This window comes from Saimiri boliviensis, chromosome 14 (genome assembly GCF_048565385.1).
Source record: "Saimiri boliviensis isolate mSaiBol1 chromosome 14, mSaiBol1.pri, whole genome shotgun sequence".
In the NCBI taxonomy this organism is placed as follows: domain Eukaryota; kingdom Metazoa; phylum Chordata; class Mammalia; order Primates; family Cebidae; genus Saimiri; species Saimiri boliviensis.
In genome coordinates, this window is record NC_133462.1 from 84,421,882 (window position 1) to 84,449,148 (window position 27,267).

A 27,267-nucleotide genomic window follows, 5' to 3' on the forward strand; every position below is an offset into this window, starting at 1 on the left:
TACACCGGGTTCCTCCACATCTAGGTTCTCTACCTCTAGTCCTTGAGCTACGGCTGGGCCCTGTCTTCTGTTTTCTCAGAAACTGGTTAATATCTTGCTCATACTAATTCTCTAGCTACAAACCTCATCTGCCCCTTTGGACCTTGGTTGCCCTGCCACTCAAAATACTAGACTTTATGTCCAGAACAGATTTTCTGGCCCTGAACTTAAGTGGAGATCAGATTCCCCAAATTGCTGAAAAGCCCTTTTTCTACTGATTTCTATTACTATGACCTTTTCCCCATCAATCTCACTAACCTACAACAGCCCCTCCAGTCTTTGGGCAGGCCCAAGTTACAGTGCTCCTTGAAGGCATTCACTGAAGTATATAAAGCACGCATTTATGTTAAACAAATAGTGCTTTCCAAGGACCATTAAATAGGGGTAACTTAGTATGCTTAAAGTGAATTCACTAGCCAACAGTCTGGGCTCCAGATTTGCCGGTTTAAAGCTCATTAAAGGGAAAAGAACACTCACCCATTTGGAGGTATATTCTATGAAGGAGAGCCAGAGTGGAAGTTAAATGATACCAGAATGTTGCTTGGAATGTTATCTCCGCTCTGACCAGTGTTAGGAAAATGACTTTAATTAATAGCATCCATCTATGACAGTCTGATGGCACTGTCAAGATGACACCAAGATTCATTCACATTGAGCACCTTCTGCACTAGATAGGTGTCTAGTTGGCTATTCCCCTTTGGCTGACATATTTTTTTCTTTGGGTGGATTCTCACTATAATCTAGCTAGGTTATAATGTCTAAGTTATATGATGGCAGGAATGTCTGTTTTGTTCACTGCTACATTACCAGCTCCTAGAACAGTGAATAGTCAAATTCTGTTTTTTGGTAGATTTTTTTTTTTTTCAAGGTAACTTACTGCATTTGTACTTTTATCCACATACTGATTTGACAAGTTTAGTACTCATTTAAGGGTCCCTCCCTCTTGTCTTACGACTCTGACAGATATCCAGCTTTTGGGCAAATAATTCATAATGGAATAAAAAAAGAAACAAACAGGGATTTTGAATGAGAATAGTCCTTAAATCATCCCTAGAGACTATCTTAAAATAGAAGCACTGAGATGACATTCTGTCTACACAGGCACTGCGTCCTGCCTCTATCTGCCATCATCTGTTTGGGCATTGGCAAACAGAACACTAATAATTTAAAAGGAGTAAAAAGTATATCTTTATCAGGTAAAGTATCAAAAGAACAGTGACAAAGTAAGTGGTTAAAAGTGCAACCCTTGGGAGAGAACTTTTGAGTTGGAGAGTTTTAGTATGCTCTATATGTTAAGAAATTTTTAAAAGCTCATAGGGAAAAATAAGACCAGCTAGAAAAAGTATAAAAAAAGGAAAAAAAAAGGTGGGGGGAAGAATGAGGGCGGACCAGTGCACTAGATTAAAAATACAGCCTGAGTAATTAAAACAATGTGGTACTGGTGCACAACTAAACAGACCCATGAAATAGAAACAGAACCCAGATACAGAGCTGAATACATACGGGGTTCCAAAATAAGATCAATGCAGCCTCTCTAACTCATGAGGAAAACACAGTTCAATATATTGGAATAACTGGGTTAATCACCTGCAGAAAAAATTAGGTTAGATCCATAAGTCACATCTTAGGCCAGAATAAACATCAAAGGTTCAAAATTTAGATGTAGAATTTAGGTGAATTATTCGATTGCTCTAGATTGAGAATTCAAAATCTGGAAACCACTAAAAATTGGTAATTCAGACTACATAAAACTTTTTAAAAACTCATGATGTAACCATCATAAGCAAAGCAAAAGACAGATGACAAATTGGAAAGAAAGTATTTCCAGTGTGTCACTGTCAAAGGGTTCATATCCCTAACAAATAACATATCAACAATATAAACACTATAAAAGAAGAAGAAAGGTAGGGGAGGAATGAGGGCGGACCAGTGCACTAGACTGGATAGGAACAAAACACAGGAGCACAAAAGGAAATACAAACGGCTCCTCAACATACTCAAAGGTGCTCAACCTTAGGCATAATGAAGATTTACACACTGAGCAGTCAGGTGTGTGGTGTGCACCTATAACCCAGGCTATTTGGGAGGTTGAGGCTGGAGGATCACTTGAACCCAGGAGTTTGAGGCCACAGTCAACTATGATGATACCACTGCACTCCAGCCTGGGTGATAAGAGTGGGACCTGAGCTCGCTCGCTCTCTCTTTTTTTTTTTTTAAGTAAAATAAAAGAATTTACACATTGATATTTTCATCTATCAGAATGGCCAGAGTCCAACATTTTAATAACATCTACATTGGTAAAGTTGCAGGTAAGCAAGTACTATCATAAATGGCAGATGGTTTGGGAATTGGTGACTACCGCCGTGAAAGACAATGTGCCAGTATCTGTCAAAATTATAAACGCACATACTCTCTCTGCCCCCAAAATTCTTATCTTTGGGAATTTATCCTACAGGCACAATACTTATCTAAATGTGAAATGACATATGTACAAGGTCTGGAAACAACCCAACTGCCCATTAATAGAGGACTGGTTAATTCAACATTGGCACATCTATATAACAGAATACCAAGCATCTACTTACAAAAATGAGAAAACTAGTGATATGTGAAGACTGCCAAGAAATTTTAGGTGGAAAAAATGAAATAGTATGTATATGATGTCAATTTTGGGGTAAAAGTGAGAGAAGAAATAAGACTTTGCATTTGTATATGTTTGTGCACGTCTACAGCAGTGTGAATGGAAACCTAAGAAACCAGGAATAGAGGTAATTTATGGTGGGAGGTGTGTGTGCAGTGTGGGAAGCTGGGCCACGGATAGAAGGAAGACATTCACTGAATAACTTTTTATACTGTTTGTTTCTTTTAACCATGTGAATGTATTACACATTAAAAAAATTAAATAAAATAAGCATATTTTAAAAGCTTTATGATTCAATACAAATCAAACGATGCTTTTAAAAATTCCCACTTTGTAATTGAATGGTAAATAGACCAATTTACAAAACGTCACAAAGGTTTTAGAATTAGTCTTTCTCATCTCAAATTCTTGCTCCATAACCTAGAATTTGTGACTACAGACACGTTAATTAGCCTTTTTTATCTTCAGTCTTACTTATAAAACAGAGAAGTAATTGTACCTACCTACTAGTGCCATTGTGAAGATTAATGGTGTATTTATTTAAAGCCAAACGATATGATACGTGTAAAAGCCCTTAAGACAATGCCTGCCAATGCTTTCCATAAGAAACCACCTCAGACTACTTATAAATACATCATTCTCCCTTCTCCACAAGTTACAATCAAATCCTCGTGCCATAAAAAGAATCACTTAAAATTAAGAGGAAAAACAGGACAGAAAAGATTGCAGAACATGTACTTTAATTCACATTTTCTAGATTCTGGTGGGTACAACAGTAAATTATTTGGAATTCTGTTTAAAATCAAAGCTGCACCTGTAGATATTACTTAAAATACAGTATGCGTAGATTTTTGTGTTTTGTTTTACCAAATAATTTCCATGATACCATGCACCTAATCTGTGTATTTTGGTGAATAGCTATGGTTTCTGCAGGTACCTCTCAGTTTGCAAACTACTGAGAGGTTTACTGTGAACTGTTCCCAAATATTCAGCTGAAGGCAATGCTTATGAAGATCAAAACAGCTGTCCTTTCTTATATACAGTGGCACATAGGCAAAGTTGAAAAACATGGCACAGTGTTTCATATACATACAGAGATTACAAATATCGAGTAATTCACAATGTTAAAAATGTCAAAATAAAATGCTTTGACATCAAATTTCAAAACTGTGGAGTCTATTACTAGTCTGATCCTCCTCATAATCTAAGAATCAAAACAGGAGAAACAAAGTTTTATCAATTTTAATATATAGTTTGTCTAACTTACATAGATGCCACCTAAGTAAAAAATAAACTTATGCCATTGAAGGAAGGAAGATTTTCCTTTTCTTCATTTTCATTACTTCATCAGTGGGTACAATCATGTCTGTCAGTTATATTATCAAGTGCTGGATTTTTAAATTAGGTGATGAGATAAAGACAAAATGCCATGAGGTATTCACCAGCAAAGCATTTTTACAATGCAAACAGTACTCTAGTATGATATCACTTCACGATGAAAAATGTGAATTGGAAAAACAGTTTATATCACAAGAACCATGAAATGTCACCAGGCTCACATAATCATTTGAGAAATAAAGCACAAAAATGTAGGGTGTTCCCTGCAATCCAATTTATGATAAAATAAAGTTAATCAAAATGAATTAGAGCCTAAGAATACTTTAGTTGTGAAAAAAATTAGTTAAAAACCTTAAAACGGTTTTTACTCTAACTAGATCTTTTAATTTCCTAGAATATACGCCAATATGCTAGTTTTACTAAGCTTGAAACAAATCACACTACAGAAAAAAAAAAAATGGATATGACCAAGAATTTTCTCTAATAATAGAGTTTAAATAATAGCCTTTAACTGAGAGAATGGTGAAATAACACTATCAAAAAGTTCTTTACATTTATAGTAATAAAGTGCAAATTCTTCACATTTTTAAACTCTGAATGAACACCAAGAATAATTCTAACTTACTAGTTAAATTAATTGGATATTCACTTTTTAGACAGTTTGCCCTAAGGCCCCCTCGCCCACCATACAATACTTGTAACCCTCAAGAAAAAGTAGAGGGAGGGTCCACTCATGTCAGCCTTTAAACAACTTAACAAAAAATACCACTATCATCAACAACAAAACCCCAAGTTTATAAAGGTTTGAAATTAGGTGAGAAAATAACTCTGAGACCTTAATACCCCACCACATCCCATCAAGATATATCTAAGTATTTTTAAAAGAGGGGTGAGCCAACTAAATACAATTTTTCAAATGTCACTAAATCATCAATGAGCACATTTTAGACTCTGGTAGGATAAAATACAGATTTAAGAGCACTTATTCTTTAATTCAGAAAAGACTAGTCTAAGGAAAAACTTGCAATCTTGTACCTGCATTACTTCTACACAGATGCACCCTTCCAAATTAACTGTATCTGCTGGCATTTAAAAATATATCAAGATTTTAAATATTGTTTAAAGATTTTTAAATCCCAGGTTTAGAAAATTACAGTTTAGGACTTAAGAGTTCTCTATTGGTATGGATCACAGAAATTATCATTTATATACAGTGAAAACAAAAGGTGAAAGGAGAGGAAGCTTAAAGGAGACTTGACCTAATCTACCTTTTTATATATCTTATCAGGGAAAATCTCACTGAGTTAGACGATTGCATAGATTGTATTCTAAAATAAATCCTTAAAAATGCTTACTTTAAGTTAAAATAGCAAATTTTGTGTATATTTTCACAGTTGGCATTATAAATTCATATAGTCCCATTCTAATTTATTTCACAGAAGTTATCTGTTAAATAAATATTTATGCAACTATTTTCCCTAAAAGTAACTGAGAATTTCCAAAATGTCTTTGTCCCTAAAATATCTAGGGGCAGAAAAAAGCACAATCAAAAGGAGTTCTTTTTTTTTTTTTTTGAGATGGAGTTTCGCTCTTGTTACCCAGGCTGGATGGAGTGCAATGGCGCGATCTCGGCTCACCACAACCTCCGCCTCCTGGGTTCAGGCAATTCTCCTGCCTCAGCCTCCTGAGGAGCTGGGATTACAGGCACGCGCCACCATGCCCAGCTAATTTTTTGTATTTTTAGTAGAGACGGGGTTTCACCATGTTGACCAGGATGGTCTCGATCTTTTGACCTCGTGATCCACCCGCCTCGGCCTCCCAAAGTGCTGGGATTACAGGCTTGAGCCACCGCGCCCGGCCCAAAAGGAGTTCTAAGTGAAAGAACACCCTTGGGCCAGCCCACTACACCCGTATGAAATCTGGCTGGGTAGCCTAGGGAAGAGGTCTTATTCACCTTTACCAAATCAGGTCCTTTAGGCTAGAAACAGCAACAATAAAAGCTACTAAAAATTGCAAATAAAAACCAATGAAATTGAAGTCCTGGGGAATTTTAAGGAATTTCTGTAACTATGCACTGAAAGGGCCATTCATCATGGTGACAGTTCCAGATTATAGAAATATTATAATATTTCTTTATATTATAGAAAGTGATACACACAGAGTGAGGCAAAGCTAAAAACACATTAAAAAGCATCGATAAATTTTTATCACTGATACCAGCCCTAAGCAACATTTGTTCCCTAATTCTTTTTCTGTAACAGAATGAACAGTGTTATTAGAATGCAGACATAGCCATTTAAAGTTTGACAACTAGAAATAAAGGATAACAGAATAGAAACAAAACCAATTCTAAACAAAATAGAATTTACAACACATGAAATTAAACACAAAATTAGTATAACTTACATGTTTTCAAAGTATATACTTCATTTATAAATATCTCTAGTTGATAATCTATTAACAATCATAAATATTCAAGTGAGCATTTAAATTTTCTCTTTAAGAGTTTAAAATTCTTGAAGTCAGATTAGTCTTTCTGTTGAATGTCCAAAATTAAAAGGCTTTATTTACACAGTCATTTTATGTCTCTAGTTAGACACATAAAAGCCTTTATTACCTACTGTTTTGTAATAAGACTTTAAAATTCTGTAACTCTGTTATACTTGTAGAAAGCCTACAGAGGAAAGAAAAAGCATGTATTAGTAAGGCTAACATGATGCATACATATTTCAAATTATTGATATTGTTATAAGAACTATAATTTGAAAGCAAAATCTAAAACAAACACCAATCACTGAAGCTTCCATGTTTAAATTAGTATTCTGCAATTTCTCACTAAGAGTGGTTTAGAAGGGGCAAGGGAAGCCTGTTACTTCATACTAAGGTTACTAGATTAGTAATGGGAACAGTGATATAATTCTTAAGAATCTCAAATAATTTATAATTGGTGTAATACATTTATTTTGCACATTCCTCTCCAAATAATTGCTCTTTTCTCATTGTTCCCCAAGCACACTAATTTGTCTTATGTTGTCAGCTCCCTGAGGGTGAAGACTATTTTGTCTCCCGCTGAGTCCCTCTCCTGTGTCCCGTAGCCATTGATGCTTACAGTATTCAATAAATGATTACAGACTGATTAAAAGAAGTGCTTCTCAGCCCAGGCCAAAAAGTAAACTCTGGGATGGGAAATACAAAAAAGTAATTCTACACGTTCAATTATCCTTACATACAATATACAATTCAGGGGTGATAGAAAAAAAGTATTTAACTACTTGATAGAAGAAAAGTTATTCACTGAGCACTTAGGAAGACAGGCAATGTTGTAAGTCCATCACATATATGATCTCATTATAAGGAAACAAACTAGGAAAGCAGTGTTTGCCTGAGATCATACCACTACCAAATTTCATTCAGTATCTCCTGTTTCATCTTTCTACAAGGCCTCACAAGTGGATAGACTGAATTTTTTTTTATGAAATACCGGTTATGGATAGTCTATATCTATCCTGTGTCTGAAATCTCAACTTACATAAATACAGGGAAGCAACAGGTGAAATCCTTGCTATTAAGATGGGAAATGGGCCAGCCACGGTGGCGCATGCCTATAATCCCAGCACTTTGGGAGGCCAAGACAGGAGGATCACTTGAAGCCAGGTGTTTGAGACCAGTCTGAACAACAGAGTGAGACCCCCATCTCTACGAAAAAAAATTTTTTTTTTAAATTAGCCAGGCAAAATACTGTGTATCTGTAGTCCCAGCTATTCGGGAAGCTCAGGTGGAAGGAATGCTTGACCCCAGGGTTTGGACACTGCAGTGAGCCAGGATCACACCACTGCATTCCAGCCTGGATGACAAAGCAGGTCCCTCATCTCCTAAAAAAAAAAAAAAACGAAAACCAAGTGTGGGGGGGAACATACAAATTTATTTTTAATTTAACTGCTTTTTAACTTAAAACACAAGTTAAGAAAAACAAGAAATAATCTCGGTATTACTTAGTCCCTTATTATTTTTTTGAAGTCTTCCTCAAGTTGACTTTCTTTTTTTCCCCAATGAAGCATAGTATTATTTTCTATGATTCTTTTCCTTCTATTCTGTATTCGTCAGTTGGCATTACGTGTACCCTCTGTAGGCAAATTCAAATTATTTTTTAAACCACTGGTGACCAATATAAACAAGCAAGCAGATTACATGTCTATATACAGAAGTAAATCATGTAGAAATGAGTGCAAGAAAAATGACTTCTGAGCTTAATAGAGCAAACTACAGAAAAAAGGTGAGAAAAAAAATCGTAATAAAAATTTAAGAAAAATAAGAAGCAGATGAAGGTTTTAATCATTTTCCTTTATCACTTTCTTAATCACGCATTCCTTACTCCTGCTATTTTAGCTGAACAAGCTATAGCCAAGTAAAAATAATATCTTCCTCACAAAATTAAGGTAGTGAACTGAAAAACACTGGCAACTGGAAACTTAAATTTTCCTATGACCTGCAGAGAAACCGACTTGTTATCATTAATGTCAAAGTTAGTACAGATACAATATAAAATATCTTTTCTGTCAACAAAAGTAACCCTACTTTTAGCAGAGAAGATTATTTTTGCAGTTTATTGAAATCCAATGGGAAATAAAACATCTTCAACGTTAAAATGGTTCTTACCTTCCAAAAGCATTTAAAAGAGCAACTATTTCCTGTCGGGTGAGTTGGAAGCCTTTAGATGGACTATTCTCTGGGAGCTTTTGGATTTCTTTTTCAGAGAATAGTATCTTCAGGGCAGTTCCCAAACCCTGAGTCTGGAGAAAATCCCAACAAACTCATAATTAACTTTATAGAATAACTAGTATAAAGGTTTAAAGGAATATATAGCCACTATTATTACAGGAAATTCATATGAACTGAGCTTTTCACAAAAATGTGACTTTGTAGTTTCTCCTTTCTCACAGGTTATATATATGATAACATATCTAAGCTGTTAAGGAAACCTAAATAGTCTAACCCTGATTGAATACATATCATACTATTCCATATTATTAAAATGCCTTTTTTAACCTTCAAAATATATTAAGATTACAATGTTCAATTTGTAACCATAAAGGATTTTTTACAGCCTTTAGCAATTCGAAACTCAGAGATTATTGATACTTACACTTAATAATTTATCAACTATTAGCACTATAGAAAAAGAATGGCCGGGCGCGGTGGCTCAAGCCTGTAATCCCAGCACTTTGGGAGGCCGAGGCGGGTGGATCACGAGGTCAAGAGATCGAGACCATCCTGGTCAACATGGTGAAACCCTGTCTCTACTAAAAATACAAAAATTAGCTGGGCATGGTGGCGCACGCCTGTAGTCCCAGCTACTAGGGAGGCTGAGGCAGGAGAATTGCTTGAACCCAGGAGGCGGAGGTTGCGGTGACCTGAGATCGCGCCATTGCACTCCAGCCTGGGTAACGAGCAAAACCCCGTCTCAAAAAAAAAAAAAAAAAAGAAAAAAAGAAAAACAAATATTTGATTTCAGTGTAGCCTCCATTGTAATAATTGTCTCTTAATTTTCTATAAATTATCTTTGTAAGAAAGTAAGATAAAATATTAAACAATCCTTTTGACACTGACTTCTGTAGAGTAATGGGCCTATCTTGCGGAGCCTTCCTATTTTAAGTGGCCTTCTTTTGCTCATTTAAAGAAATTCAGTGATCAAGACTTGATATTTAAATCTTTTTATATAATTGCATTTTACCTTTCTATATACATATGTAAAATAATTAATATACTCTGTTTGTAATGACCACCAACTTCACAAATGAATCTGGTATTGTACCAATAGGAACACAGAAACAATAAAACTAAAATCACCAAAGAATAATATGAGAATCATCCTTTCACATACACATACTTTAATATTAATTTTTTCAATAAAACAGAAAAAACACTTTAGATCTGCCTATTTCTAAATTCTAATTCAGTGAACAATGAGGACATTTTAATAAAAAGCTTGAACTCAGTGGAAAAATAAAGGTTAGTAATGGCTCTAAAAGAGAAGACAACACACATACCTGCAATTTCCCCCATAATCTGCATTTGTCACATCCAACACAGTCCATTATACGGGAGATATTCTTGAAATGTAATCGGAATTCCTCCTAGCAGGCAGAAAATATTTTCAGTCTAGTTAGACTTTTAAAATCAAACTGCATTTGGCTAAACTATAAGTTTTGATGCTTATTAACAAATCAGTTGTGTTTTTCGTTTGTTTGAGGAGTTTCACTTTGTCACCCACGCTAAAGTGCAATGGCACAATCTTGGCTCACTGCAACCTCCACCTCCTGGGTTCAAGCGATTCTCCTGCCTCAGCCTCCCAAGTAGCTGGGATTACAAGCACATGCCACCGTGCCCAGATAATTTTTGTATTTTTAGTAGAGACAGGTTTCGCCATGTTGGCCAGGCTGGTCTTGAACTCCTGACCTCAAGCGATCCACCCACCTCGACCTCCCGAAGTGCTGTGATTACGGTGTTAGCCAACCCGACCTGACCCGAGTTGTGTTTTTCCAACAGTGAAGAAAAATATTTGAACTTATATAACATGGCACATAAAATATAGACATTAATGGAAATTCTAAAGTTCACTCTGTATATTAATTCAATAGACTTTTCACTGAGGAGCTGCTTTACACAAAGCACCAAAACTGCACTATGGGAGGTACAAAAGTAAATAATACATGGTTTTTACTTTTAAGGAATATAATTGCTGCTTCCATTTGGTATTTACAGACAACCAACGATAAATGTGTCTAGTTTGTGTTTCACTTGGTTTTGATCCTTTGCTTTGTGTAAGCCTATATCAGAAAGCTAGTCCTAGAACAATGACCAATTTTTGTATCACTCCTTAGAACCACACTATGTTTGTCATGGTTACTCAATCAACATGAATAACAGGCCTGTGTGAGACATATGGTCCCACAGTTCTCTACGTTTGCTAATGCAGATTCTATGGAGATGCTTACTGGATCCCTCTATTTTGCTGTAATAGTTTCCTACACTGGCTGGGCACGATGGCTCACACCTGTAATCCCAGCACTTTGGGAGGCTGAGGTGGGCAGATCACTTGAGGTCATGGGTTCGAGGCCGGCCTGACCAACAGAGTGAAACCTCATGTCTATTAAAAATACAAAATTAGCCGGGTGTGGTGCCACATGTCTGTAACCCCAGCTACCTCGGAGGCTGAGGCAGGAGAATCGCTTGAACCCGGGAGGCGGAGGTTGCAGTGAGCTGAGATCGGGCCACTGCACTTCAGCCTGGGCAACAAGAGTGAAACTCCATCTCAAAAAATAACAACAATAATTTCCTACACTGGAGAAACTCTTCTGCCTGTAAGAATCTGTGTGCAATATACCCTTAAGGTTAGTCTCACCTTATGTAGGGATAAGATTGATTAAGAGAAAATGTCCTCATTTGTTTCACATGGCAACTGTAGAAAATAAAAATCATTTTATTTTGCATCGAGGGAAATATTTTATTGCATGAAGTTGGAGGCAAATAGCCTGAAAACTGGCTACCACAAGCTGCCCAAAGGGTTGAAAGGAATCAGTATCTTGGCAAAGAAAGACAATATAAATAGAACACAAAAAACTCCTGTGCTGGTCATACTCTCATGTAATATAAGTTATTTGTAGCAGACGGAAAATGGACATAGGTTCTCCTTCATACATCTTTGAAAAGTAGCAAACAAAATCCCAGCATTGTGTAGTTAAAGGCTTGCTGTGAAACTTTAGGCCTTCCTTAGTCTCATTTTCCGCATTTACAAAATATACGTAATTATAGTTGCCCTGTTACACAAGATCGTTCTGAAGATTAAAAGTAGAACACGTGTTGATACTCAGAAAACGGGAAGTATTATAAAAATGAATTAACATTAAACACCAAAATGGCAATATGCCTCTAAAACAACTGTAAAAGAAAACAATCCTCCAACACTAAAATGTAGTTGTAGCTAAATGACTTATTTCAGAAATACCAAGAAACTCTCACCAATGGAGAATCGCTCAGTATTAATTCATTGGTTCCTATAGTGCATACACATCTAAAACATCTTGGGGTCAAATGTGTTTCAGAATTTGTAAGTTTTTAGATTTTAGAAATATAATACACGTACTATAGATTATGAAACATCTCACCAGAGTGTAAGCAAACACCCTGGAGTCAAATCCATTAATGTTTCTGTAGCAAAATGTAAAAAATTCATACAAAGCAGAATTTGAAAAACAAAATACCCCACAAAACTATGAACATCTGCTATATTCTTACATTGGTTTAGGTCAGGTTTGGCTAAAAAATTACCTTGCGCCAAACATGAGAAAATGTTTCAGTTTTTGAAACTACCTGGATTTCAGAAGTGCATATAAAGGACTGTGAAGATGCACTCAAAGTATATTTGCAGCCAGGTGCAATGGCTCATGCCTGAAATCCTAGGGACTTGGGAGGCCAAGATGGGAAGACAGTTTGAGGCCAGGAGTTTCAGACCAGACTGGGCAACATAGTGAGACCCCATCTCAAAAAATAAATTTAAAGTTTAAAAAAAAGAGAATATCTGCCAGTCAATTTCAAATACTTTTATGAATATTCTTTATATTATTAATATAAAGAATCCCTAACATGAAGTTTGGTAATGTTCCTAAAATATATTTTCCTTCTGATACCACATGTTAACAGGTAATTTTTACCTTTTAAATTAGTCCAACAGGACAAAAACATAATAGTTTGAAAAACTAACATTTCATAAAGTACACTTTAAAAAAATATATTACTTATTGCCCTAAAAGTGGCTAAAAGCTCATAGTATTTTGAAAGATGCATCAAACAACAATATACACTGATTTTGAACTAAGAAAACTTTCGCTCAAGTAGTATCTTTTAGAAAGATACTTATAAAGGTGTTATACTTATTAGACCGTACTAATGACCAACAAGTCACTAAGCAGTTGGTCAACAGAAACTGAGAAAGAAATATGGAACGGACTTTTTTGTACTGTTTATAGTAAAAATCCAGTCAGATGAACTTCAACAAGCAGGAAAACTGGAAAAGAAAATAGTTTAGATGAACAACGTTTAAACATAACGAGTAAACTGCTCCCAACCCTGTGTCCCAATCAAGAACTTTTTACCTTTAATGATTTGGCCCCTTTTTTGTCACCTGCAAACATGGATTTCTCATCAAAGTGCATGGGAAAGGACCTGATGAAATGACAGTATTGTAATAAGTCATACATGAAAAATCCACGTACTCTGTATCAGAAATCTGATAAAATTTTCTATCCTTACAAATATTTAAAATGCATTACTTACTCTGATGTAAGGTTTGGTAATGTAGGAAGGTGACAAACAGTTCACATGTCAACTATTTTATAAATGATTAAAGCAAGATACAGATGGCTGTTAAATTTGGTAAAACTGTAATGTTTTAAATAAATGATGTAAGGTAACCTAAAAAATTAACTGAAAATCCAGGTAAAAAATAGACAATATTCTCTTAATTTTTTTTAAAATTTAATACATTAAACACTTCTTAATATAACTTTTCTCCCCCATGCTTATTTTAACAACCAGTAAACTCAAGTTTTCTAGACCAAGCATTTTTTTTTAAGGTTACATTCTAAAAAGTAAAGTTGCATAGGTACATACACCCCAGAACCTAAAGTACAATAAAATATATACACATACACACACACACACACACACACACATATAATAAATAAATAAAATAAATAAATAACTTTCCTGGAGAAAAAAAGTAAAGTTATATTCTAAAAAGTAAGGCTAATGTTCCCTTATCCTTCTCAATGCAAAATTTAAATACAGTGACTAGAGGCCTCGATGGCTCACGCCCTTAATCCCAGAGCTTTCGGAGGCTGAGGAGGGTGGGTCACTTGAGGCCAGGAGTTTGAGACCAGTCTGTCCAACAAGGTGAAACCCCATCTCTACTAAAAATACAAAAATTAGCTGGGTGTAATGGCTCATACCTGTAATCTCAGTTACTCAGGAGGCTGAGGCACGAGAATTGCTTGAAACCAGGAGGCGGAGTCTGCAGTGAGCCAAGATTGTGCCACTGCACTCCAGCCTGGGTGACAGAATGAGACTCCATCTCAAAAATTAAATAAGTAAATGACTTAGAAGAATATAAAATTGGTAAGACCATGAAGTAGCATTAAATTTTCATACAACATTTAGTGATACTTCAAAGCACTATTCTGAAGTGTGAAAATTTCTGCAAAAAGCACCTTACTGATGCTTTTTCATATATATTTTTAGAACTATTTTTAAATACTGTTGTTCTATTGATCACTTTCCTTTTTTTGTTCTACTCTCCCTTGGCCTAACTTTTAGGAGTCAGTTTTCGTGTACTCTAAGTGCTACCTCATGTGAATAGAGGGTGGAGAATTTCAAATCACAGTCAGTCAATTCTTACTTTGTATCTTGAAAGATATTCAGCAGAAGAGCTTTTGTGTCAGCATCTTCTTCTACATTTCCAGTGTAAAGATCGACAATTGAGCGCTCGAAATATGGAGCCACCTTTGACAAAGCTCGAAGCTCAATCAGGTATAAAAAGTAAAGATTCTTGAGCCTTCTTGGACCTTCTCCCTTGGTTTCCACAGGGTCAAAGCGGCGTTTGAATTCTTTAATATTAGGTCCCCAACTGGGCTTACCCCAGGTTTCTAAAGAGAAAGAGAAATACATTATTTTAATAAATAGGATTTTTTCCTGCTCTAAAGGATATGTATTCCCTCCAGTAATTTTTACACTAATAGAAGGCAAAATCTCCACTTAAAAATATGCTTACCTTCCAAAAGATAATTTGCACACAGATGTAAATTGATGCTAGCATGAAGTCCTGATATAAGCTTATAGAAGACTCTTTTCTCCAGACACAAACCTATTCAGAAAAATATTGAAAAAGAAATCGCATCCATTTAGATATCAGAAATACTGCCTCCAGGAGGTTTGGTACATGGGCTTATTTTTAAGCAAGATTCAACAACATTAAAATAAATCAGGGAATAACATAAACCTGATTAGATCAAGATTCTCTCACTAGAAAGCAAAGTAAGATTTTGGCTTCAGAATGGAGTTAACTGAATATGATGAGAATTTAATGCTGAAAAAAGCAGAAAAGTTTGGGCAACTGGAGGTCAAAACACTACGGATACAGCTGGCAAGTTCCCATGTTACCCAGCCAGCAACAGCCCAGGTTTTCTTGTGGTTTAGGCTGAGAACTTACTAAAGTAAACGTAATTATAAAGTCATTGGATTGTTTTCTTTTCCTTTCGTTATATGTGTTATGCTAGCAGAGAAATAAGGGTCTTATTAACTTCTGCCCTGGAATTGTCTAATTTTTTAACTATACGTTCTACTGGCAAGGAGCTGAGACTTGGAAAACAGGAATCCAGGAATTTTCACTAATCAAAAAAAAAAAAAAAATACATGATGACTATTTACTACTTGAGCAGAATCATATCAGATGGAGCACAGAAATATAACAGAATGTTATTTGATGTAGCCTTAAGCTACAGAGGCTTTTTTGCCAAGAACTTAAGAGGTCAAAATAGCCTGCCATCCTATCCTAACCCCTGCCACCATTTTATAAGAGTTTCTCTCATAATAAGAGTAATACACATTGTGAATGTACTTAATACCACAGAACAGTAAACTGAAAAATGATGAAGATGGTAAATTCTGTTCTATATACCTCACCACAATAAAAAAACTTCAGAAAATATTCTTTATAGACAAATTTTAAAGTAAATAAAAATGCAGGAAAGTAAATTTTAAGAAGTGACTGGATCTGAGGCTATTAGTTTTTCCCTCCTTCAACACCCAATGGGTTTGTAACACTTTTCCCATGCAGGAAAATTAGCTTTAATACAGTAGAAAGTCTCATTTATATGCTGGCGGAATTTTTTTTTAATGTAAGAGTGTTTATGTGGCTTACTTTGTGTTTATTCAAGATTTTTTTAGCACTTTACTCTTTTCTTCTGTGCTATCACAGATGATTCTGACACAAATAGCCTCTAATTGGAAAAAATAATTCTTTTGAGATCTCATTCCCTAATGCAGAATTCTTGCTAGAATATTCCAATTGTCATGGATGGGGACCAAAAGAAATTAAATTTTATTTTGTAGCTTCCTCCTAAAAGTATATGGCAATTTTGAATGTTTATGATAACAATAGGTACAAACAATATGAATACATTTAATACAACATTAAGTACTAACTTCTCCTGTTTTAAAACTTTTCATCAAATCTATTATCAAGTAACAAATATCAGATTTGAAGTTCACTTTGTTTTCTTCCCAATCTCTCTAAGCAGTGCTTATGTCCCATAAAATGGACAAAGACTAGAAAAGGGACAGTAAGCAAAGCAAAACTCACGAAAATCCACATGCCTACAAACCAGGACCTGGAAAACTGGGAGGCAGTTATAATTTGCAAAGCCCACAAAGCCCCTACACTGAAATGGGGTAGGGGATAAGTGAGGGGAGAGGAATAGAATGCATTTCCACAAACTGTGAAAAACAGGCAAATTCAACCAGATTAATAATAAAATATGCACCAACTAAGTACACCCAGACACACAACACACTTAGCAGGAAACTGCTGGAGAGTTTCTCCTCCCCTACAGTCTGTGCCAGGCTGGATCATATCTTTAATTAGTAATTAAAGGTCCAGGCAAAAGCCTGCTCAATCTCACTCTTAAGTAACATCCGCAAAAGCTGACTTATGAAGGCAGAATCTACCAACTTCTAACAACACACAGCAAATTTAATTACACAATTTAGAAAATGGTTCTCTTCTTCCACTTTCTGACTTACTTTCATTAAAATCCATTTTCAACAACTGAATTCTCAGAAAGGGGTTGCATTTACTGTAACAGTAATATTTGGCATTTGGACATGGTTTAGTGGTTTCCAAAGGAACCTTTACAGGCATCATCTGCATTCACAGTGTAAGTCAGTAGGATTGCTATTGCTACTCTCCAAGCTCCAGACGAGGAAACTGAATCTCAGAAAACGCTGAGTCAGTTGCCTATAAGGGAATGCTCTTTGGAACCACGTATCAATATTCAGGTACTTACAACAGTAAGACTGGAAGAATGGTTGTTGATATAGTATACATAGAATCCAATACTATTTCTAGATTTCATTCTCATTATTAACACTCCGAGTCTGTGACTACCTCTTCTAGCCTAAATGCTACTTTCCACAATTTCTATCTTTAGAGTACACCTTAATAATTAAACAAAGCTAAGTATCTTTGACATAAGCAATTTTCTCATGACTCCTAACAGAATTTGCACATCAATAATGTTCACTTTAATAATGGTCAATATATGTACATAGTTCATTATAAACAAAGAAATAGACCAGGTGGTGGCTCACACCTATAATCCCAGCACTCTGGGAGGCTGAGGTGGGTGGGCAGATCACTTGAGGCCTGGAGTTCAAATCAGCTTGGCCAACATGGTGAAATCCCATCTCTACTAAAAATGCAAAAATTAGCAGGGCATGGTGGTGGGCGCTTGTAATTTCAGCCACTTGGGGGGCTGAGGTATGAGAATCACTGAGGTATGAGCCACTGCACTCCAGCCTGGGCAACAGCAAGACTCTGACTCAAAAAACAAACAAAAAAGAAATAATATTACTAAGGTAACATGACCAATTGACATGCATAAAATAGAATTTGTTTTACTCTGTAGTATTCCTATAAGGTTATGGCTATGAAATGTCAATTTCCCTATGTCATTCAACTTGCTTATCTTTTACTAATATATTTTAATTTCATAAATGAATGGCAATTTGGTAAGGTAAATTTTTAAAAGCATCATATATCCAGTTATTAACCTAAGTTACTAAAATTCTACAACATTTCACCTTTCCATTAATGGCATTTGATATTTTCAACACTGGAAGTACAAGAATGCAAAAGTATCTAACTCATCAGGATCTATATTGCTTTATCTTTTAATTAGAGAAGGTTAGACTATATTAACATGGGCAAACATGTTTAGAACCTTTTGAATTCGTATTTATCTTCCATTAATTTTATATATAAAAAGTACTTCTTTCCAAAAGGAATGCTTCCAATTTTAAAATATTTTGCATACTGGTTACTAGAGAAGTAGTCTGAATGAACATTACTTATAGAACAGAAATAAGATTAGGGAACCAGCTATGAAAACCTGATGACAGTATTTGGCCTGTATATTTATATAAACCTGGTTTTTAGTTGACCACTATCTTCAAATTTTTCACATAATTTAATCCCCATATATATTAACCTAAAACACATGTTGTTTTCTTTCAAACACTGTCAAAATTAGTTGACTAGGTAATAAAATCCTAAATTTTACAAAAATATGCTAAATAAATAGGTATTTTTTTTTTACAAAAATCCAATTTAGAACAGACTGTTTACCTTCTAGCCATGTGTAGAATGACTCCCCTGAGAGACAGAAAGAGAGAGAGAGAGAGAAAATTGGATTAAAATATTATATGGCCATTTGTAAACTAGAATAATTTAGGTTTATAAAATATTTCTGCAGGGCATGGTGGCTCATGCCTGCAATCTTTGGGAGACCAAGGCAGGTAGATCACGTAAGGCCAGGAGTTCAAGACCATCCGGCCAACATGGCGAAACCCCATCTCTACTAAAAATACAAAAAATTAGCCAGGTATAGTGGTGCAGGCCTGTAATCCCAGCCACTTGGGAAGTTGAGACAGGAGAAGTCCTTGAACCCAGGAGGCTGAGGTTGCAGTAAGACAAGATCGTATCACTGCCCTCTAGCCTGGGTGACAAAGTGAGACCCTGTCTCAAAAACAACAACAACAACAAGAGAAATGTATGACAGATTAAGTAATCTCTCTAAAATATCGACTGCTTCAAGTAAAATTTAAAAAAATGGGCATATGGTTCTAGGAAATAAATCCTACAAATAATTTAAGTAACTTTAAGAGTGTTTTTACAAATGACATTTTGACTTAAATTTTTTAAGAAAACATTTCAGTCAAAACATCATGAGTTGGGCACAGTGGCTTGGACTTGCAGTCCCAGCTAACTCAGAGCGTTGAGGGGGAAGGACGACTTGAGCCCAGAGTTCAGATCCAAGTTGGGCAACATAGCATGATCTTACCTCTTTTTTTAAAAAAAAAAAAAAAGTATATAAATCTTATTTTTTTTTTTTTTGAAGGTTTAAGCATCTTATTCACTGAAGGTTTAAGTATCTGAAAACATGGGAGCAAACTTTTTTTTTTTTTTTTTGAGACGGAGTTTCAATATATATATATATTATATATATATATATATATATATATAATCTTTTTTTCGTTACCATTCATTAGCAGCTATTTTCTTAAAAAATAGAAATACTTTCTTTTAAATTACATAAAGGAAAAATCAAATTCTATTTAAAAAATATTTCCTCCACACTTGAAGCAAACACAAACATGAGTTTTGCTCACCATCATCTTCACCTAAAAGTGAAAATAATAAAAGAGATTTCAGAAAATGTCTTAACACAGCTCAGATCCCACTACTATTTTTTTGAGACTAAAACTGTTATTAATTATATCACAAACCTTGGTAAGTGAGTAGACATCCTGCAAATGAGTCCTCTTAATTAGAATATAGGTCAAAGAGTATAAATTTTGCACATTTTGAACGGGCGCAGTGGTTCAAGCTGTAATCCCAGCACTTTGGTAGGCTGAAGCGGGTGGATCACTTAAGGTCAGCAGTTTGAGACCAGCCTGGCCAACATGGTGAAACCCTGTCTCTACTAAAAATACAAAAATAAGCTGGGCATGGTAGCACACACCTGTAATCCCAGCTACTTGGGAGGTACAGGCAGGAGAATCGCTTGAACCCAAGAGGCGGAGGTTGTAGTGAACAAAGATCGAGCCATTGCACTCCAGCCTGGGCAACAAGAGCAAAACTCTGTCTCAAAGAAGGAGGAAAAAAAAGATTTGCATATTCTTTAATACAATAAATATCAGAAACCAACTTAAAATAGTCATAAAACCCACTATTTTCAACAATTAATTAATATATATATAAAGTGGCTCCTTTAATCATTATGTACAGAATCCTCTCTGAACGTGACTGTTTCCATCCTGGAATATTTTTCTCTTTTAAATTACTGCTCCTCAGCACAGATATGCCTTAATAAGAGTAGATCCCAAATTGTAATCAGTGAAACCCTTGGCAGGGTGCTACTTCAGGGAGGCCTAGAGGTGCGGAAGAGTCCAGAGGTTGGGCTCTAGGGCTACCACAGCAACTCTGCCAGTCACTGGGTTCTGAAAAAAGATTTCAGCTGTGAGGCAAAAGCAGTAAAAGAGACAAAGAATAAGATGCCAGACATGCCTTTTAACATGGCCAACTTCCTTCTCCAGGCAGTTTCAATGTGAATTTGGGGAAAAAGTATTTGCCACATTGTGACAGAGTGAGCAAACCCTTTCAAGTCCATTTGGTTCTCAGAAAGGTCTAAAGATATCAATTTAGACCAGGAAATTAAACTTCTTAAAACACTCCTGGTCTAATTGGAATGGCAGATCAATTACAGGGTTGCTCCCAGGGTTTGGTTCCTCACTGAGAATAGAATGAGGATGTACCCCACTGATGACAGTAATGCTGTTCCGACGAAACAAAATGCCAGACACAAGTGTTAATTTAAAATGTTTCCAATAGATACTTTTTTTTTTTTTCCAGACGGAGTTTTGCTCGTTACCCAGGCTGGAGTGCAATGGCACGATCTCGGCTCACCGCAACCTCCGCCTCCTGGGTTCAGGTAATTCTCCCGCCTCAGCCTCCTGAGTAGCTGGGATTACAGGCACGCATCACCATCCCTAGCTAATTTTTTGTATTTTTAGTAGAGACGGGGTTTCACCACGTTGACCAAGATGGTCTCGATCTCTTGACCTCGTGATCCACCCTCCTCGGCCTCCAAAAGTGCTGAGATTATAGGCGTGAGCCACAGCGCCCGGCCCGACACATTTTTAAAAGTCAAAAGTATACACACACACCACAACAAAAATGTTACATGATGCAAAGGTATAGCAGTCTTACCAAAACAATAAGGTTCTGTTTAACGGCAATATGGTTTTTACATCTAAATAAACTAAGATTAAATAAAATTTAAAATTCAGTTTCACACTAGCCAAATTTCATGTGTTCACCAGTCCCATGTGGAAACTGGTTATTTTATTGGATAGTACAGATAGAGAGCGCTGCTAAAAGCAGCCTACACTTCTAAAATTTTTGTACATTTTTCCTACTCAGTGTGGCACATGAGTCAGCACCTGGGAGCTTGCTAGACTTTTGGGCCTCGCCCAAGATCTACAGTATCAGAACCTGCATGTCTACAAGGCTCCCAGGTGACATGTATGCACCCCGAAGTCTAGAAGCTCTGTTATAAAACATTGGTTGTCAAACTTGGTTGCACAGTAGAACCATCTGGAGAGTTTAAAAAATGCCAATGCCTACAGTTTTCATTCCAAGGATTCTGACTTAACTTGAACAGAGTAGGGCCTGAGCATCCAGATTTTTAAGAGGTCCCCAGGAAATCTGACATATATTGATTACGTATGTATTCTAATTATTTTACATAAACTTCCTAGTTTAGAGTCTGGCACATAGCACACACTCAGTAAGAGTAATTATATAAAACATGCCTAGAAATCTTGAGACCTGACTATGAACTAATCTTATACTTTTTGTTCATCATTCAAACTAACCAAAATATAAAAGTGAAGGTTTTTTTCAATATGAAGTTTAGTTACAAAGACATTTTATACATAATGAAAAGCATGAAAATGTACGTATGAAAAACCTACCTCGGCTAGGTGCCAGAGGATTTAAAGGACGATAAACAGATCGAGGCCTGAAAAAGAGGCATAATACCCAAATAGAAAATGTTTTGACTATTGTAGTATATAATTTTATTCCAACAGAAACAAATACTACTCTCTCCACCCTCTCATTTTGTTTTTTGAGACGTAGTTTTGTTCAGTCCCCCAGGTTGGAGTACAGTGTCATGATCTCCGCTCACTGCAACCTCCTCCTCCCAGGTTCAAGTGATTCTCCCGCTTCGGCCTCCCAAGAGCTGGGATTACAGTTACCTGCCATCATGCCCAGCTAATTTTTTTGTATTTTTAGTAGAGAAGGGGTTTCACCATGTTGGCCAGGCTGGTTTTAACTCCTGACCTCAGGCGATCCACCTGCCTTGGCCTCCCAAAGTGCTGGGAGTACAGGCGTGAGCCACCACCCCTGGCATCTCCCCACCCTATCAGTCATTCCTTCTTCCCCCATCCCCTCCAGTTACTTGAAACAGTTCTCTTCATAGATGCTGTTCCACACTCTCCATGCAGAGGTCCCTTTATAGCCAGTGTAACGCTCTGGATTCAGCAATAGGTCTACATACTGAGCAGCTGGAGATCTCTCATCTGAACAACAAACAATTCATAAAAACCATCTATATTTCACCATTTGTTTAAAATGTAACAGTACAAAGCAAACCAGACTACCAAAAGGTAAGAGAAATACCATGCTTTTCAAGTAATCTCCAGCTTAAATGATATAGTGGTTAGTATACTTGTGACTGTATTTGACTCAGGATTTGTAATGACTTGGACAAATTCCTTAAGAGAAGAAAAAACAACTCTTCCGTTTCCGTTGGATACTCAAGTGCTCTTTTAAGTAACATCCCCCTCACCTTATTAGAGACGTGAACCATTTCTTAAGTTTTAACCACCCGGGCTTGAAAAGACCAAACAAAATCATAATCTGCTTTAATATTTCATATGATTTCTTACCTAAGAATATACCTACTTAACCACACGCTTATTAATATTTTGTAACATATATTGTATTAAAAATGGAGATTTTCTTGCTACTCTCTTAGACTTATGAAGTACATGGCTCCATAACTTTGTGATCTAAATCTGATTATTCATAAATCTACACCAATGTCTAGTTTTAAAAAATTATGTATTACTATTTTTACTGATGTTAATGTATTGAAGTGCTTTTTTCACTCTCAAACTAAAACATAGTAGGCACAACTTTCCAAAGCTTATTGAAATATTTAAAACTAAATAACCATTTTCCATATGGAAAACCCAAAGGAGTATTTACCAGATCTCCACTATTTAGTTTTTTTTTTTTTTTTGAGACACAGTCTTGCTCTGTCACCCAGGCTGGAGTGCAGTGGCACGATCTAGGCTCACCATTGAGTAGCTGGAACTACAAGCATGCACCACCAAGCCCAGCTAATTTTTATATTTTTAGTAGAGGCATGCTTTCATTATGTTGGCTAGGCTAGTCTCGAACTCCCAATCTTGTGATCCGCCCGCCTCAGCCTCCCAAAGTGCTGCATTACAGGCATAAGCCACCATGACTGGCCCTATTTGGACATTTTAATTGAGATCTCTGAAGAATACAAAAGATTTAAAAAATAATCTTAATTACTGAGGCTCACATTCTGAATAGAAATGGAAAACATACGCTTTTCATACCTAAAAAAAAAAAGACCATACCTCACACGTGTATGCTTATAATAGATATAAGCTCAAGTGTTATATATGATAGCACAGATATATTCCTTCATGTGTTTACTAACCTTTTGTTATCAGGAGTATAAACAACAGTACATAGGCAGCTGGTTTAAAACAGGGATCAAATATGGTCATTAAATGTCCCTCGATTACCTGATAGTATATTTTCCTATCAGTAAACAATATTCCCTGGACAGTCAATGACCAAAGACTGGGATTATCCATGATCATAAGGGCAAAACAATATCTGATCCAGAACTTCCAAGAATCACTTAGTACTTTTTGTTTTTGAGACAGTCTTGCTCTGTCGCCCAGGCTGGAAAGTAAAAGCACACATCTCACTCAGCTTACTGCAACCTCCATCTCCCGGGTTCAAGCAATTATCCTGGCTCAGCTTCCCAAGTAGCTGGAATTATAGGCACCCGCCACCATGCCCAGCTGATGTTTTATATTTTTAGAAAAGACAAGATTTCATCATGTTGGCCAGGCTGATCTTGAACTCCTGACCTCAGGTGATCCACCTCCTCAGGTGATCCACCCGCCTGGCACTTTCATGATATAGGAAGAATACAATGATAATTAACAATTTAGCATATTTAACAGATTACATATAATTTAGTGGAAACATGATTTTACAGGCTGTAAGAATACTGGCTCTATTTCTAGCTCTAAATCTATAAAGATGTTCCACTATAAAAAATAAGGTGGGCCAGGCGCGGTGGCTCAAGCCTGTGATCCCAGCACTTTGGGAGGCCGAGGCGGGTGGATCACGAGGTCAAGAGATCGAGACCAGCCTGGTCAACATGGTGAAACCCCGTCTCTACTAAAAATACAAAAAATTAGCTGGGCATGGTGGCACGTGCCTGTAATCCCAGCTACTCAGGAGGCTGAGGCAGGAGAATTGCCTGAACCCAGGAGGCGGAGGTTGTGGTGAGCCGAGATCGTGCCATTGCACTCCAGCCTGGGTAACAAGAGCGAAACTCCGTCTCAAAAAAAAAAAAAAAAAAAAAAAAAAGGCAAAGAAAACAATTTACAGATGGATAGAAAAAACTGTCCAAGAACACAGATTGACTCAGAACTCAAAAACAGTAATTTTAAAAATCTTAATTTAAAACATTCAAATTCTGGGGAAAAAATGTATTAAACGTGTTACATGTACATCTGACATGTATGGCACACACACGACACATGGCATGCACATGACACACATAACATGTACACATGTATGGCATGTACTGCACATACATGAGACACGACATGCTTGCAGCACATATGCCATGTACATGACACATACATGAAATGTATGTCACATGCGTGCCATACACGGAACACTTATCATGTATGTCACACATGTCACATAACACACAGGCATGCCACATGCCACATATGACAACACACGACACATACATGGCATGTACTTGTAATGCATGGCACATACAAGACACACATGTAATGCATGACACAGGCCATACATGACTCGCGACTCATACATGTCATACATGACACCACACAGGCCACATTATACATGACACATCTATGTCATACATCACAAACGACACATCACATGTGTGCGTCATGTGCCATGTGCAACCTACATGTCCCCATACATAACACACAACACATATACAACATACATGGCACACACATCACACGTTATTCATGACAAATACATCATACGTGACATGTGCCATGCGTGGCACATATGGCATACATGGCACATACATGTCATGCATGGCACATGACACTGCATAAACATCAAATTCTGGCCACAGACCCAGTGTCATACATGTCATATGTGTAATGTGTATGTACTGCATGCATGACACATGTACTGCATGTTTTACATGTGCACAACATGCATGTGTTGCATGTGTATAGCATGCATGTTGCATGTGTATGAAATGTGTGTATTGCATGTATAACATACATGTGTATATTTTTTCAAAGTCTCACTTTGCTGTCCAGGCTGGAGTGCAGTGGTGCCATCTTGGCTCACTGCAACCTCCGACTCCCAGGTTCAAGTGATTCTAATGCCTAGCCTCCTGAGCAGCTGGGATTACAGGTGCCTGCCACCATGCCTGGCTCATTTTTGTATTTTTTGGTAGAGATGGGGTTTCACCATGTTGGCCAGGGTGGTGTCAAACTCCTGGCCTTAAGTGATCCACCCGCCTCAGCCTCCCAAAGTGCTGGGATTACAAGTATGAGCCACTGTGCCCAGTCAAATTATGAAAGGTAAGTATGGCTTTTGATATGCGCTTGTTGGTGCATGCCTCTAGTCCCAGTTACTTGCAAGGCTGAAGTGGGAGAACTGCTTGAGCCCAGGAGTTGGAGGCTTCAGTCAACTATGATGGCACCACTGCACTCCAGCCTGGGCAACACAGCAAGACCCTGTCTTTAAAAAAAGAAAGTATGGCTTTTAGTAAAGAAACAAAAAGTCTTAAAATTCAGTATTTAATTTCTAAGTTGTATAGTTTTAATTTTCATAAGCTGCTCTTGAATAAATTCATCTGTCAAACTGAATTATATATAAACTTCACAATTAAATGTTACATTATCTTCTCCGATGCATATATATGCACATATTTATAAATCTGTGTGTGTACATTTAAGACTATAAGTGTATAGAGTCCCCTACAAATGTGCAACCTCTTCCGCTTAACAAAACCAACTAAATAACCAATAAAGAAGAAAAATCATGATTCAGACATTAAACCATGGTGACAGAAAATATACTTTAGGCCAGCCGCAGTGGCTCATGCCTGTAATCCCAGCACTCTGGGAGGCCAAGGCGGGTGGATCATGAGATCAGGAGATCGAGACCACCCTGGCTAACATGGTGAAACCCTATCTTTACTAAAACTACAAAAAGTTAGCCAGGTGTGGTGGCATGGGCCTGTAATCCCAGCTACTTAGGAGGCTGAGGCAGGAGAATCACTTGAACCTGGGAGGCAGAGGTTGCAGTAAGTTGAGATTTCGTCACTGCACTCTAGCCTGGGTGACAGAGTGAGATTCCATTTCAAAAACAAATAAATAAAATGAAATAAAATATACTTTAAGGGAGCTAAAAAAAATCACAAGAGAAAAATCAACTATATCTGGTTTTTCATTTTTCTTTAAAAAAAAAAAAAATGTGGTCTTACTATGTTGCCCAGGCTGGACTTGAACTCCTCAGCTCAAGCAAGCCTCCTGCCTCAGCCTTCCAAATAGCTGGGACTCTAGGTGCTTACCACAACACAGGCTCAATTATAACAGTTTTTATAACTACTTTAAGTGAAACTTACATTTTTAATGATCTCAATTCAATCAAGTTTTTAAAAAAATCTTGTAATACTTTCTCAAATCATGAAAAGGGTGGGTTTTGTTAACCAATACAAGGAGTCTGCAAAACTACAGCTCATGTGCCCAATCTGGCCTGCTGCTTCTTTTTGTAAATAAAGTGTTCATGGAACACAGCCACGTTCATTTGCTTATACAGTGCTTTCACACTATGATGGCAGAGACGAGTAACTGCAACAGAGATCCTATAGTCAGCCTATAAAGCCTAAAACAGTTCCTATTAGTCCATTTACTTAAAAAACTTACCAACCTCTGCTCAATATGGACAAGAATTTCATGAGACATCCAGAGTGAGCAACGTCTGTGGGAGAAGACATCTACAGGCC

General features: G+C 36.7%; 1 protein-coding gene across 3 annotated transcripts in view; it reads right to left on the reverse strand.

Moving 5' to 3' along the window:
* Positions 1–3,403: 3,403 nt before the first annotated feature.
* Positions 3,404–27,267, reverse strand: part of ERO1B (endoplasmic reticulum oxidoreductase 1 beta) — a 59,155-nt gene continuing 35,291 nt past the window's right edge. Inside the window, exons 7-16 of one of the 3 annotated variants that reach the window (XM_003935356.4) lie at positions 22,375–22,495; positions 21,887–21,933; positions 19,520–19,531; positions 18,477–18,503; positions 14,844–14,936; positions 14,472–14,718; positions 13,171–13,240; positions 10,066–10,152; positions 8,675–8,808; positions 3,404–6,692 (exon numbers count right to left, since the gene is read on the reverse strand). In XM_003935356.4, coding sequence (XP_003935405.2) covers positions 6,632–6,692; positions 8,675–8,808; positions 10,066–10,152; positions 13,171–13,240; positions 14,472–14,718; positions 14,844–14,936; positions 18,477–18,503; positions 19,520–19,531; positions 21,887–21,933; positions 22,375–22,495 — 899 coding nt within the window. In that variant the 3' untranslated portion in view covers positions 3,404–6,631. Of the gene's footprint in view, positions 6,693–8,674; positions 8,809–10,065; positions 10,153–11,420; positions 11,478–13,170; positions 13,241–14,471; positions 14,719–14,843; positions 14,937–18,476; positions 18,504–19,519; positions 19,532–21,886; positions 21,934–22,374; positions 22,496–27,267 lie in introns of those variants that run through there. The other 2 variants (XM_074385349.1, XM_010345890.3) reach the window with 2 other exon arrangements.